A 15,481-nucleotide genomic window follows, 5' to 3' on the forward strand; every position below is an offset into this window, starting at 1 on the left:
GTACTAGTCCTCTCTGCTGTCTGTTAACCAGAAAGGTAAAGAGCACAGACTTACAAAGTGCAAAGTGTGTTCATTCTGCCAATTCTGAAACCAGATGCAAGTTCTAAGGGTTCCTGTAATGTCCCTCAGGTTTGGTAATTCAGCAAAAGGTCTCACTGAAAGTGCCCTCCCTGCTGGTGTTTCTCCACCTGTTGGATCACATGGTGGTGCTTTAAGGAAACCGCATCACTTATTTAGCTAAGAAACTCACTCCTTGGTGGCAGTGTGTATTTGACTGAATAAGGGAGGGTATATTCATAAGATAAGTCACTCAAACTTTGGTAAAATATATGTGATGATCAGAAACATCCCAAATATCATTTTAGGAGAGTAAATGATCTGAACACTGGTAATAATTTAAGAGTTTTCACTAATACTTTGTCATAATTGCAATATTTTGAATCTTACTGAGAGTTATAGCAACAGCAAGTCTTTTTTTAACAATTTTATTTATTTACTTGTTTTTGGCTATGCTGGGTCTTCCTCAGGCTTCCTCTAGTTACAGCGAGCAGGGGCTACTTGCTAGTTGCAGCGTGCAGGCTTCTCACTGTGGTGACCGCTCTTATTGCAGAGCCCAGGTTGCAGAGCCTTGAGGCTTCAGCTGCTGTGGCTCCCATGCTCTAGAGCTTGGGCCCAGTAGTTGTGGCCATGGGCTTGGCTGTCCCGCAGCATGTGGGATCGTCCCAGATCAGGGTTTGAACCCATGTCTCCTGTGTTGGCAGGCAGATTTTTTACCACTGACCCACCAGGGAAATCCATAAGTCTATTTTTTTTTAATCCCTTTGAATTCCTAAACATTGTAACGATATTCTATTCCCTTACTCTTTTTTTCTCATCCTTTAAAATGTATTATTCTAGAAATAAAGAGGAATGTTAGAGACAGAGCAAAGAAACTCTTGAAGTGATGTGCTCATCATTACTTGACTTTATATAGCACTTTATGTTTTAACATCTTTTAGCATAGTCTAATTTTATAGCCATCTTGAAAGTGGCTGACTTAAGTGCAAATTTGAAAAAATAAAGTATGGATTTGTGGAATGCAATTTTAGAAAATCAACCTCAGTGCAGTTTTAATTTGCCTGATGTGTGTATGAGCTTGGGTGAATGTATGCAAATATATGAAAGTTGATTGCCAAAATCTACTGGTATATCAAATATAAGAAGGAGGAGAGAGAAGAGACAGAAAACTGACTTAGACTTTGTTTAGTACAGTTGATTGATTTTCAAATGAAGAGAAATTCAGGGAGGTCAGCAAATTATTCAAGATGTTACTCCCTAGCTACTACCTGGTTATTAATGTAACAGCATACACCTATCTACAGAAAAAGCAAATATTTGAAAATGTATTTGTCTTCACGTGAATGAGTTACTGGATTTATTTCCATAATTTTCCAGGTCTGATCACGTCTAGGAATATTTTGTATGTATTATGGCACAGATACTGACTATCTTTTCTATAACCCAGGAAGGCCCCCATATGATGGTTTTCCCTGTGTGTCCAGGTGTGACTCTGGAGTCTGACTCCTGCCTTGATCCTGGGATCCCCGTGAACGGGCATCGGCACGGCAGTCACTTTGGCATCCGGTCCACAGTGACCTTCAGCTGTGACCCGGGCTACACGCTGAGTGACGACGAGCCTCTGGTCTGTGAGAGGAACCACCAGTGGAACCACGCGTTGCCCAGCTGTGACGGTAGGTGGAGCGCAAAGGAGCAGCGAACCAGGAAGACGTGCGCAGAAATTATTTAAACGGTTTGGGTGGTGAGCATTTTATGGGTTGGTTCAGGGTGTGACTGAAACGGGACTTCTGTTTGAACGTTCTTAGACCTTAAAAACATGGCTGTTTAGCGCTTGAAGTTTACCTAGGATCTTCTCTATGAGGTAGAGCTTCTATTTATAGAATGAAGTTCTATACACAGCAAGCATATTGTATAAGATCAAGCCCACAGATCAGTAGATGAATGTGACCAGCAACCCAGGAGTCCTGCCTCATCCCAGTCACTGCTCCCACAAAGGCTACAGTTCCCTTGTCTCTTAAGATTCTATGTGGAGGAAGTCATACAGGATGTTTCTTTGCTATTTCCAGCTTCTTTCACTCAGTCATACACTGTGACATCCAGGGCATAGCATTTAACTGCTCCTCCTCCATTCTTTTCATCTATGTTTCCCTGTATAAATGTACCACTGTTCTTTATTCCATGATACTTTGTATAAGCATTTGAGTTTTTTTGAGCTCCTTTTCCTGCTTGTTTGGCTAAGAGTACACCCTCCTCCATGAATAATTTATTTCTTTCCTCCTATTTATATTGGGTAACATACCTTTTTCTTATAGAATAATAAGCCTTGCTTATGTATATGGGGACCTCTCTTTTGTTGAATCCATGTATTGTGAATGCTTTCTCTCATTCTGTCTCTGTCCTCCTCCTCTTCTTGGTTATTTTTTGAAGAATAGCATGTTTTCATTTGAAAATAATCTACTTGTTCAATGCACTCATTTGTGATTGGTGCTTAACAGATAGTGTTTAAGAAGGCTTACTACCCTCAAGTTATAAAGATATTCTGTTGTTTTCTTCTGAAAACCTTTAAAATTTTAAACAGCTTTATTGAGGTGTAATTAAAATATTATAAACTGCTTGTTTAATGCGAAAATTTTACTATGTTCTGAGACACCTATACATATATGAAACCATCACCATGATTAAGGATGTGTTCATTACCCTGAAAGCAAATGCTAGTTTGCTTTTTTCTTTTTAATGTCAAATATATACTTTAAACCCATCTAATATATTTGGCAGATGCGATGTAGTGTCTAGATCCATTTATTAATAAGATTGTACTGTCTCTTCTCTGATGTGCGGTCTGTTTTCTCACATAGGTGTCTATATATGCGTGAGTCACTGCCTTTGTCCTTGTGTTGTTGTTCATTCACCGAGTCATGTCCATCTCTTTGAGACCCCATGGACTGTGGCATGCCAGGCTTCCCTGTCCTTTACTGGGTCTCAGAATTTGCTCAACTCATGTTTATTGAATCAGTGATGCCATCCAACCCTCTTGTCCTCTGTTGCCCCCTTCTCCTCTTGCTTTCAGTCTCTCCCAGGATCAGGGGTTTTCCAGTAAGTTGGAACCAAAGTATTGGAGCTTTGGCTTCAGCATCAGTCCTTCCAGTAAATATTCAGGGTTGATTTCATTTAGGATTGACTGGTTTGATCTCCTTGCAGTCCGAGGAACTCTCAAGAGTCTCCTCCAGCACCAAAATTCAAAAGCATTAATTCTTTAGCACTGAGACTTCTTTATGGTCCAACTCTCACATTCATATGTGACTACTGGAAAAACAATAGCTTTCACTGTAAGGAACTTTGTAGGCAAACTCATCAGTTTTATAATATACTATCTAGGTGTCTCATAGCTTTTCTTTCAAGGAACTTTAATTTCCTGGCTCTGGTCACCATCTGCAGTGATTTTGTAACCGAAGAAAAGAAAATTTGCCATTTTCCCACGTTTTCTCCTTTTATTTGCCATGAAGTGATGGGACCAGATGCCATGATCTTAGTTTCACGAATGCTGAGGTTTAAGCCAGTTTTTCACTCTTTCACCTTCATCAAAAGGCTTTTTAGTTCCTCTTCACTTTCTGCTGCTAGGGTGATATCATCTGCATGTCTAAGATGGTTGATATTTCTCCTGGCAATCTTGATTTAAGCTTGTGATTCATCCAGCCCAGCATTTGCATGGTGAACTTTGCATATAAGTTACATAAGCAGGTAACAATATACAACCTTGACGTACTTCTTTCCCAATTTTGAAACAGTCTTTTGTTCCATGTCTCATTGTTGCTTATTTTTTAATTTATTTATTTTTAATTGAAGGTTAATTACTTTACAGAATTTTGTTGTTTTCTGTCAGACATCAATAAGAATCAGCCATAGAAACACCCATGTACCCTCTCTCCCAAAACTCTCTCCCACCTCCTTCCCCATCCCACCCTTCTAGAATTTTACAGAGGCCCTGTTTGTGTTCCCTGAGTCATACAGCAAATTCCCATTGGCTATCTATTTTACATATGGTAAAGTAAGTTTCCATGTTACTCTCTCCATATATATCACCCTCTCCCTCCTCCTCTCTCTCCATTTCCATAGGTCTTTTTTCAGTCTTTTTCTCCATTGCTGTTCTGCAAATAAATTCATCAGTACCATCTTTCTAGATCCCATATATATGTGTCAGTATACAACATTTATATTTATCTCTCTGACTTACTTCACTCTGTATAATAGGCTCTAGTTTCATCTACCTCATTAGAACTGACTCAAATGTGTTCCTTTTTATGATTGAGTAATATTCCATTGTATATATGTACCACAGCTTTTTTGAAGAATCTCCATACTGTCTTCCATTGTAGTTGTATCAATTTACATTCTCACAAGCAATGCAAGAGGATTCCCTTTCTCCACACCCTCTCCAGCATTTATTGTTTGTAGAATTTTTGATGATGACCATTCTGACTTGTGTGAGGTAGTATCTCACTGTAGTTTTTATTTGCATTTCTCTAATAATTAGCAGTGTTGAACATTTTTTCACATGTTTGTTAGCCATCTGTATGTCTTCTTTGGAGAAATGTCTGTTTGGGGCTTTCCCCCACTTTTTTATTGGGTTGTTTGTTTTTCTGTTATTGAGTTGTATGAGCTGCTTTTATATTTTGAAAATTGTTTCTTATCAGTTGTTTCCTTTATGGTTATTTTCTCCCATTCTGAGGGTTATCTTTTTACCTTGTTTGTAGCTTCCTTTGCTGTGCAAAAGCTTTTAAGTTTAATTAGATCCCACTTGTTTATTTTTGCTTTTATTTCCATTAATATAGGAGGTGAATCAAACAGGATCTTGCTTTAATTTATGTCATCAAGTATTCTGCCTGTGTTTTTCTCTAATAGTTTTATAGTTTCTGGTCTTACATTTAGGTCTTCAATCCATTTTGAGTTTATCTTTATGTATGAATTTAGGAAATGTTCTAATTTCATTATTTTACACATAGCTATGTAGTTTTCCCAGCACCCTTATTGAAGAGCATACAGGTTTCTCAGAGGAAAGATAAGTTGGTTTGGGATTCCCATCTTTTTAAGAATTTTCCACAATTTGTTGTGATCCACACAGTCAAAGGCTTTAAGCACAGTCAGTGAAGCAGTTTGTCCATTAAGAAATTTTACTTTTTAATTCTTAGAAAACTTTCTAAAGAAATCTAGAGACAATAAATGAAAAACATTGACATTTCACTATATATAAATTAAAATTTCCATTAATTATTTTTATTTTTATAATTTATTTATTTTAATTGGAGGCTAATTACTTTGCAATATTGTAGTGTTTTTCTTCCATACATTGAAATGAATCAGCCGTGGGTATACATGTGTCCCCATCCTGAACCCCCTCCCAGCTCCCTCCCCATTCTATCCCTCAGGGTTGTCCCAGTGCACTGGCTTTGAGTGCCCTGTTTCATGCATCAAAAAGTTCCATTAAAATTTTTTAAAGGTAAAAGAAAATGGTCAGATTAGAGAAAATAATTGCACTGTCTGTGTAATATGATTTTAAAGGACTTTTTCCAATAAACAAATGAAGGAAAATAAACAGCACAAATAAACCAATAGATCTGTGAGGGAAACAAACACATTGATGACTCCCAGAAGTGCACAAAGGCCAATCAATGGTGTAAACCATTTTGACCAGCAATCAGGAAACTGCAAGTACAACACAGTAATTCACCTCCCTTGTTGGATTTGCAAAACGAAGTGGAAAGTTCATATTATTTGGATTCGTTGTGGGATTAGGAATCTGCATGTTCATTTTGCATTATTACTGGGAAATATAAATAATATAGTTTCTTGGGAGAAAAAAAACAATTCATAGTGCAATGTGTATCATGTGTGTGAGCACATACTTGTAGGTAACTACAGACAACCTCACAGTGTGTGCACAGGAAATGCCTGGAAATAGACAACCTAAAGGTATAGCTACAATTATACATTTATAATCTAAAATTATAACTGCAAGGAAAATTTCTTCCCTATTTGGGATGTTAGTAGGCTATCAGGGAGGGTGAAGAGAGACTTTTTAGCTCTTCATTTTATGGTGTTATTTGAAATTTTGTTGCCATGTTTTATTTTTGTATTAGAACCCTAATAATAAAGTAAATAAAATCATGTTTATGACTACTAGTGTCAGAAAGATACTAGCTACCATACTAATTAAAAATTTGTAAAACTTGAGTATGACCTAAATACTGTACCAAAATGTTCACTCCTTATTTGGAGTCTTTACTAACAACAATTTTACCAAGTACAATAAGGGCCTAACCCTTAAAAGACTTCCATGTTATTCACACATAAATGAATATCAATCGATATATTTTATTATATCACCTAATCCAAAATTTGTAAGTTAATCATATACATAATTTTATTGAAATGTTTACATGGTATAAAAATTCATGGCTCTATTGAATGTCACTGTGCAGCTTTAATTATTTCATGGGCTAGAGCTACAAGTGGAATCTAGAAATGAAACTTGTACAAGCTGCTCTCTTTTGTACACTTGCTTCTGAGGCAGGCCAGTTGAGCGTCTGCTCCAGTGTGGCTTTTTGACTTGTTTCAGCTGTAGATTTCCCAGTGTGAGCTGGAGACACTGACAGCGTGAGGTCCCCTGGTCATGAATCCACCACTGGGCGGGGTTGGAGGATGGTGCTAGTCCAGCGCAGCAGACAGCCCAGTCATCAGATCAGCTGTTTAACAGATTCTCGATCTGGTGAAGAAAACTGACATATAAAAATGACAGATTCATCCTGACCCACCTGAAACCTGTCATTTTGAATGGACTCTTCTCAAAGGAGAACAATATGCACAGGTTGTTGTTGACTTGATGTTGGCAACTTGCTTTGTTTAAACGTTTTAGTATCTGTCCAAGACTATTTTCCACTTCTATCCAGTCGTCCTCATCCTGCAAGACCAGGTTGCACCCCACCTTCACCAGAATTCTGCTGCATTTGCTCCAGGTCACTAACACGACTAGCTTTTCTGACATCCATTTCTCCCATATGTAGTTCTAAAAGTCTAACTTTTGCACTTATTCAGTCAATCAAATGGTATATATTTCTAGTCCATTTGAATTGCTATAACAAAATGCTGCCAATTGTGTGGCTTATAAACTACAGCAGTTATCTTTCACTATTCTGGATGATGACTCTTTGAGATGAGGGTGCTGCTAGCATGGCTGAGTTCTTACAGGGCCCTATATTGAGGTGTAGACAGCAGTCTTCCCACTGAGTAATCTCATGGTGGAAAGGATGAGGGAGCACTCTGGGGCCTCTTTTATCAGGGTTCCAATCCCAGTAATGAGACCTCAGCCCTCGTGGGGCTTCTCTGGTGGCTCAATGGTAAAGAATCTGGTTGCCAGCGCAGGAGATGTGGTTTTGACTCCTAGGTCAGGAAGATCCCCTGGAGAAGAAAATGGCTACCGACTCCAGTATACTTGCCTGGGAAATCCCATGGACAGAGAAGCCTGGCGGGCTACAGTCTATGAGGTCGCAAAGATTCGAACACAACTGAGCAACTAAATCACCACCACAACCATCACCAGCAGCTCTCATGACTGGATCATATCAGAGGCTGCACCCTTGATACCATCACATCAGACCTTAGGATCTCAACATGAGTGTTAGGGATGCAAGCATTCAGACTGTAGCATCTACGTATTCACATTTAATCATTTAAGACAGTCTCCCCTAGGAAGTAGCAGCTGAAGAAGAAGTCATCTAAAATAGAACCCTGGGATGGGAATCCAGTGCTGAGTAGAATTTCTCAAAATCTAATACACGAAGAGGTGTTCTAGGCAGAGGAAATGAGCAAGCTCACATGAATTGATCAGCATGGAACTTTCTGCAAATTCCTGGAGGTTCAGTGAAGAGGAGTGAATGGAAAGAATGGAATGACCAGGAGGAAGCTGTCTAGGAATAGCATGGGCATAGACTGGAAAGGGCCTTGTGTGCTTTGCAAATATCTGAGATGCTATATATTTGCCTTCCATAGGAAATGATCAGGGGCATTAGACTTGTGCGTTTTATCTATTATTGTCTCCCAATTTAAATTTATGTAAATTTGGAGTTTAAACTTTCTCAAGAGATTGGTAACATAAACTATTTGTTTATGATTCCCTGTAACGTGTCTCAGATAACAATACATTTATGATAAAGGTGATTAATAAATCTGCGCACTTTAGGAGATCTTAGAGTTTGATATGAGGGTTTTAGTCTGTCATGGTTGACTGTTTTCATTTAACCTTAAGAATTATTTTGTTGCCTTTGCAAGTCATAAGCCATCTCTTAAACCCTATGGGTTTTTATTGTGACAAATAATACATCAATAGGATATTTACACTTTCAAAAATTCACAGTTCTCAGGAAGGAAAGAAGAAATCAGAGTTAATTATAATGTTTCATATCACCATGAAAAAAGGTAAACTCTATCAATATCTCTCACACCATATTAATAGCATTGCTGCGTTTCATTTTTTTTCTATTTATGCTTTGGACACTCAGGTTTTGAAGAAGCAAAGCGAACATTGCAATAAATTGGCCCTCTTTTATTTGGTGAAAAACAAATATAAGAAATCTTTGGAAAAGTTTCTACATTTAATAAATATTTTTGTAAACTCTTTGTTCTTTCCGCAAGCATTTATTGGAAAACCACTGATTTTATAGGCACACAGTTGGCAAGTTCATAATCTATTGGAATAGCGAGAAGAAAGACTTATTTTTCAATCATCCAATGAAGTAAATGCTCTATTAGACACAGGACAAATGGTTGAAAATACAGAGATAAAAGAACTTGAAAGGCTTGGATGACAGCTTTCATGATGCATCTTTAATAATGAGGTTGAGAGGAAAGAAAAGACTGAAAGTGAAGAAGCAGTGAGAATCAGGCATAAAGTCATAAACATGGCTGGCAGGGGCTGAAGGAGAGAGGTTTATTTGCCAAGGGTGGGTGCTCATCAAAGGCAGTTCAAGGGCCGCTCAGGCTGGTCATGTGAGCATGGCCCCAATTCCATGGGTGAGAGATTTGAGACAACATGTGCCGTGTTCGAGGTGAAAGCCAGGACAAGGGCAAGGCCACCTCAACTGAACAGCTCTCATTTATCCAAGACTTTTTTTTTTTTTTTTTAAATCACAGTGTTCTGTAGAAGACTTCTTTTGAGGAAAGGATTTCCATATAAATGAATGAATGAACAAAAACAACCTCTGTCGGGCATGGGGAGTCCACAAATAACCTGAAATGAAAAGTAACCCCATTAAGTTTTTTGCTTTAAATAGACTTTATTAACAGTTTAAAGCAAAAAAAAAAAAAAAGAGGAAATAATAGAAAAAGTAAAGAAACAAATCAGCCAGTATACTGCATGCTTTCATGTGCTAGTCTCTTCAAGGAAGAAGCAAGAGTTAGGAGGCAGAAGGTCAAGTGGACACAAACAAGGTGAAACACACCAGTTACAGAACTTTCCAGAAGTGAGAGGTGACGATGCAGGCAGTGAGGGGAGAGTAGGGACCCACAGGTTTCATTCTGAAATGCTTAGCAGGCAATTGCCAGTTCAGCTGTGGTTTGAGAAAGAAGTGAAGGTTTTTTTTTTTTTTAATTGGAATGTAGTTGCTTTACAATGTTGTATAAGTTTCTGCTGTACAGCAACAGGATTCAGCTATAGGCACACATCTATCCCCTCTGTTTTGTGTTTCCTTCCCATTTTGGTCACCAGAGAGCACTGAGCAGTGTTCCCTGAGCTGTGCAGTAGGTTCTCACTAGTTGTCTATTTTATACATGGTATCAATAGTGTACAGGGCTTCCCAAGTGGCTGAGCGGTGAAGAATCTGCCTGCCAGCGCAGGAAATGTGGGTTTGATCCCTGGGTCGAGAAGATCTCCTGGAGAAGGAAATTGAAACCCACTCCAGTGTTCTTGCCTGGGAAATCCCATGGAGAGAGGAGCCTGGTGGGCTACAGTCCATGAGGTCACCAAAGAGTCAGACACTTGACTGAGCATGCCTGCAATAGTGTATATCAGAGTTTAAACTGTGAATCTGAAAGCTGTGAGGTTACAAGTCAGAGCTCGATTCAGTTCAGTCACTCAGTTATGTCTGACCCTTTGCCACCCCATGAACTGCAGCACGCCAGGCCTCCCTGTCTATCACCAACTCCCAGAGTTCGCCCAAACTCATGTCCATTGAGTCAGTGATGCCATCCAGCCATCTCATCCTCTGTCGTCCCCTTCTCCTCCTGCCCTCAATCTTTCCTAGCATCAGAGTCTTTTCAAATGCGTCAGCTCTTCACATCAGGTGGCCGAAGTATTAGAGTTTCAGCTTCAGTTAGAGTTGGTGCCATGGAAATAAATGGTATCTTCCAGGGAGCAAGTAGAATCCATCACCTTTTCTTCCTCCCCCTCTTCCACTGTTACCTCCCATGTGGAAAACGACTAGCGCCTGTGATGTAGTTTACATGCCTCAACTCATGCCTTCCTCCAATCTAGGCAGAGTAAGACATTTTAAAATAAAATTAGTGAAGGCAGTTTTCTGGTTCTTTGAAACAATGACTGACTTGCTGGCAAACTTGAATTTCCTGGAAGATTTTGTGCATGGTCTGAGAAGATGAGAGAGAATGTGGGAATGACAGAAGCTGATAACTGAGAATCTGTAAGAGGAGGGTTTTACTTAAAAGACCAGCAGGAACCCAATGACCTTGCGGTAAATTGGCAGCTACTGGCCTGCCACCGAGCAAACTGTTACCCCTGGGGGGACTGACTGTCTTGCCTCCATCCTTTCTTCACTTACTCAGTGTTCATGTTGTGGCCGCATGCCCATCACTTGTCCTGCTGTACTCTTGTCGCCTCTCCTGCCTCTGAGAACCAGTTACGATTCTTGTTCTCAGAATAAATCATGCTTGGCTACCTTTTTGTTAATTTATCTGTCTTGCCCACCTGAAAGTAAGCTGGAAAAACAGGGACGTGTCTGCCTTATTCATAGGGACATCCCAGGTTTTAGTCTTTTTATCTACATCTGCATTCACAGTGTTGATGATCTCATCTTTCTACCCCTCGGTCAGGCCTCTCTCATGGGACCAGACTTGCGTATCCAATTACAGCTCCAACCATTCTGCATGGATGTCTAGTAAGCATTGCCCCTGTGTGTCCAAAACTGAACTGCTTTACTTCCAAAGCCTGGTTCTCCAAAAGTCCATTTTTCCCCCTCAGCCTTCAGTTCAATTCAGTTCAGTCGCTCAGTCGTGTCCGACTCTTTGTGACCCCATGAATCGCAGCATGCCAGGCCTCCTTGTTCATCACCATCTCCCGGAATTCACTCAGACTCACATCCATTGGGTCCGTGATGCCATCCAGCCATTTCATCCTCGATCGTCCCCTTCTCCTCCTGCCCCCAATCCCTCCCAGCATCAGAGTCTTTTCCAATGAGTCAACTCTTCACATGAGGTGGCCAAAGTACTGGAGTTTCAGCTTTAGCATCATTCCTTCCAAAGAAATCCCAGGGCTGATCTCCTTCAGATGGACTGGTTGGATCTCCTTGCAGTCCAAGGGACTCTCAAGAGTTAGAACCTTATAATCATCCTACAATCTTCCTTTTCCTTCGTGGCACCCACATCCCATTGACAAGGAGTACTATCGGCTCTACCTTCAAAACACGGTTGGGTTCTGACCACTTCCCGCCACAATCTCTGCTGATGTTCTGTCCAGGGTCTTACCCATTTTGCTTTCTGCCACCCAACCCCCTCCTCACATAGGAGCCCAGCACCCAAACTAAAATCCAAGTGGGCCCACTTCATCCTCTGTGCAGGGCCCTTAGGTGGCCCTTCATCACACTCAGAGATGGGCCATGGCCTGGATGGGATCTGACCCCATCCAGGGGGTCAGGACTTTCTCCCTTGTGACCCAGGGCCCAGGACTCTCTCCCTTCTCTCCCTACACTCCCCACCAAATTTCCCCCCCGACCGCAGCAGACTTTTTATTTTCTTGGGCTCCAAAATCACTGTGGAAGATGACTGTAGCCATGAAATTAAAAGATGATTGCTCCTTGGAAGAAAAGCTGTGATGAATCTAGATAGCATATTAAAAAGCAGAGACATCACTTTGCCAACAAAGGTCTGTACAGTTAAGATTATGGTTTTTCCAGTAGTCATGTATGGATGTGAGAGCTGGACCCTAAAGAAGGCTGAGCATTGAAGAATTGATGCTTTTGAATTGTGGTGCCAGAGAAGACTCCCAAGAGTTCCCTTGGGCTGCAAGGAGATCCAACCAGTCCATCCTAAAGGAAATCAACCCTGAAGATTCAGTGGAAGGACTGATGCTGAGGCTGAAGTGCCAATCCTTTGGCCACCTGATGCAAAGAGCTGACTCACTGCAAAAGACCCTGATGCTGGGAAAGATTGAGGGCAGGAGGAGAAGGGGACAACAGAGGACGAGATGGTTGGATGGCATCACTGACTCAATGGGCATGAGTTTGAGGAAACTTCAGGAGATGGTGGAGGACAGGGAAGCTTGGCATGCTGCATTCCATGGGGTCCCAAGGTGTTGGGCACGACTGAGTGACTGAACAACAACCAGCAGCCCACTCCCCACCTGGCAGCCCACTCTCGCTCTGGCCTTCATCCTGCTGGTTTCGTCTTCAAGCAAGTTCTTCCTCAGATTATCAAGTGCTTCCTTCTTCTGTCTCAAGTCTTTCTTCACAGGCCACCTCCTTAGTCAGGCCTTCCCCCCGACCCCGTTTATTCTCTCCCAAGCCTGTTCTGTCTTTCTGTACTTTCTTCCCTGACATGTGTCATCTTCTAACATTGAATATAACCAGTCATTCATATTATATTCTCTCTTCTTCAGCTGGAATGTGCACTCTGCCAGAGCAGAGATTTTTGTCTATTTTGCTCATAAATAGCAGGTACTCCGTAACTATTTTTTGAATAAATTAATGTTAAATGCTATGTTAATGTTACCTTTTTCATAATAAAATGAGTCAATGTAACTTTAAGACGTGAAAACTTCAGCCCGTTAAAATATTCTAGAACTATTTTCAAAACTTTATATTTTGCTGTCTTTTACCTAGATCTCAGTTTCCATATTCAAAGAAATTATCTGTTTCCTTAAAATAACATGCTGAGTGAGCATGATGAGAAATATCACTTTTTCTACAAATGAGCTCATTCTTTTCTGAGTGTTATTTATGGAACAGCTTTTACGTGATTCAGAACATTCATGTGACAGTGAGCCCTTGAACAGCATGGGAGTAAAGGGTCCAGAGGACCTGGAGACTGGGTCAGGGCTGAACCTGGTCCCTTGCCCTTCCCTCCAGCTCCCCTGTGCCAGTTTGATTCCTTGTTGGTTCAGCTCTTGCATTCTCAGGAAACCACGATAGGACTTAGGATAGAAAAGAAAAGATAAATATCCACTCTTCAATTGTTTGCAAAATTAGGTTTTATGAAGTTTATTCAAATTTTAAATGATTGATATCTTGCTCTTTCTCTTTGTATTGTTTTTTATTTTTATAATTAATTATAAAATTTTAAAAATTAAAATTTAAAAAACATTTTAAAATTTTAATGTTATAATGTTGTGTTGTGTCCTGCCACATAGCAACATAAATCAGCCACAATTATACATACGCCCTGTTCCTCCCTAGCCTCCCCGCACCCACCCCATGTCTCCAGGTTATCACAGAGTGTCAGACGGGGGTCCCTGTGCAACACAGCAACATCTCACCCGGTGTAAGATGGGTACCTTACACCTGATAGTGTACATATGCCGACGCTACTTTCTCCAGTCATCCCTCTGTCTCCCTCCCCACTGTGCCCACAAGTCCATTCTCTATGTCTGCGTCTCCATTCCTTCCCTGCAAATAGGTTCATCAATACCATTTTTTCTGGATTCCAAGTATATATACATTAATATACTATATTTGTTTTTCTCTTTCTGCCTTACTTCACTCTGTAGATTCATCCACCTCACCAGAACTGACTCACATTTTATGGCAGAGTTGTACATATGTACTGCACCGTCTTTATCCATTCATCTGTTGATGGACACTTGCGTATTGTACATAGTGATACTATGAAGATCTATTCATAGTGTCAACAGCTAATGTCTTGGGTATTTAATACATATGGGACCCTGTAAATTGTGTTCTATGAAGCCAGATGTTATAAACAGCTACCTTAAGAGATGGCTTTTATCACTGTGTTCAGTTTTAAGATAAGACAGATGTGCAGGAAGGAGGAAGAGCTACTTGCCAAAGACCACAGAGTCAGAGACAGGTCGGCGTCTGAACTCATCGTTTTCTGGCATCAAGGTCTGAGCACTGGAACCTCCACAGGACACTGATTCCTAAACATGTCGACTTCCTCCCTCAAGTGATTATGTACAACTTTCTTTTCTTTCTTTGGAAAATGAGACTGAGACATATCGAACAAGACATGTGTTGTTGTAAAAGATTTAAATTCAGTGAAGTGCTGCTGAGAATGCTGGCAGCTCTAGAGGACTGGAATCTGCAGGATACAGAAATGTAGGTAGAGATGGAGAAATTTATCATAAGAAGTTGATTCACATGATTACAGAGGCTGTGAAGGCCTCAGATCTGTGGTCAGCCAGCTGGAGACCAAGGGGCCCCAAGGGTGTGAATTCCAGTCCAGAGGCCAGCGGCCTCAAGACTCAGAAGGAGCTGATGCTTCCGTTCAAGACGGAGGACAGGAAGGAAGCTGATGTCCCAGTGTGAAAGCCGCCGGGCAAGATGTGTTCCGTCTTGCTTACAAGACACTCAGCCTTTTCGACCTCCTCAGGCCTCCGACCTGTTGGAAGAGGCCACCCCCATCAGGGGAGGGCCACCTGCTATACTCAGTCCACCTGTTCCAGCATCACTTCACCCAAGAGCATCCTCACAGACGCACTCGGAATAAAGTCAGGTCAAACGGCTGTGCATCCTGTGACGCAGTCAAGCAGAGGCGTAGACATCACCATCACAGGAGGGTTCCACTTCAGCTGCTATAGCCTACTCTGTGATGTCTTTCCAGATTTTGCACTGCTTAGGTCTTTGAATATGAACTGACACATTGCAGGCAAAATAAAGTTTTGGTTTGGTTTTGTTTTTCCTGGAGGTGACCTTAAGTATTCTTTTATTCCTTGTACAAATTAAATGCCACTTTCAAAGTATTTTATTGTAGCAATCATTGTGAAACTTTAATACTAAAATTATATTTCTTATTATTTAAGCCCTCTGTGGAGGATACATCCATGGAAAGAGTGGAACAGTTCTTTCTCCTGGGTTTCCAGATTTTTACCCAAACTCTCTAAACTGTACATGGACCATTGAGGTGTCGCATGGAAAGGGTAAGAATATTACAGATTTCAAAAATATAAAATAATTAACTAGATGCAAACATG

At 40.7% G+C, this 15,481-nt stretch overlaps 1 protein-coding gene across 1 annotated transcript in view; it reads left to right on the forward strand.

The window, feature by feature from the left end:
* CSMD1 (CUB and Sushi multiple domains 1) overlaps window positions 1-15,481 on the forward strand; it is a 2,085,346-nt gene that overhangs the window by 1,688,449 nt on the left and 381,416 nt on the right. Inside the window, 2 exon segments of the mRNA XM_018042044.1 lie at window positions 1,542-1,730; window positions 15,311-15,427. Coding sequence (XP_017897533.1) covers window positions 1,542-1,730; window positions 15,311-15,427 — 306 coding nt within the window.

This window comes from Capra hircus, chromosome 27 (genome assembly GCF_001704415.2).
Source record: "Capra hircus breed San Clemente chromosome 27, ASM170441v1, whole genome shotgun sequence".
Classification (NCBI taxonomy): domain Eukaryota; kingdom Metazoa; phylum Chordata; class Mammalia; order Artiodactyla; family Bovidae; genus Capra; species Capra hircus.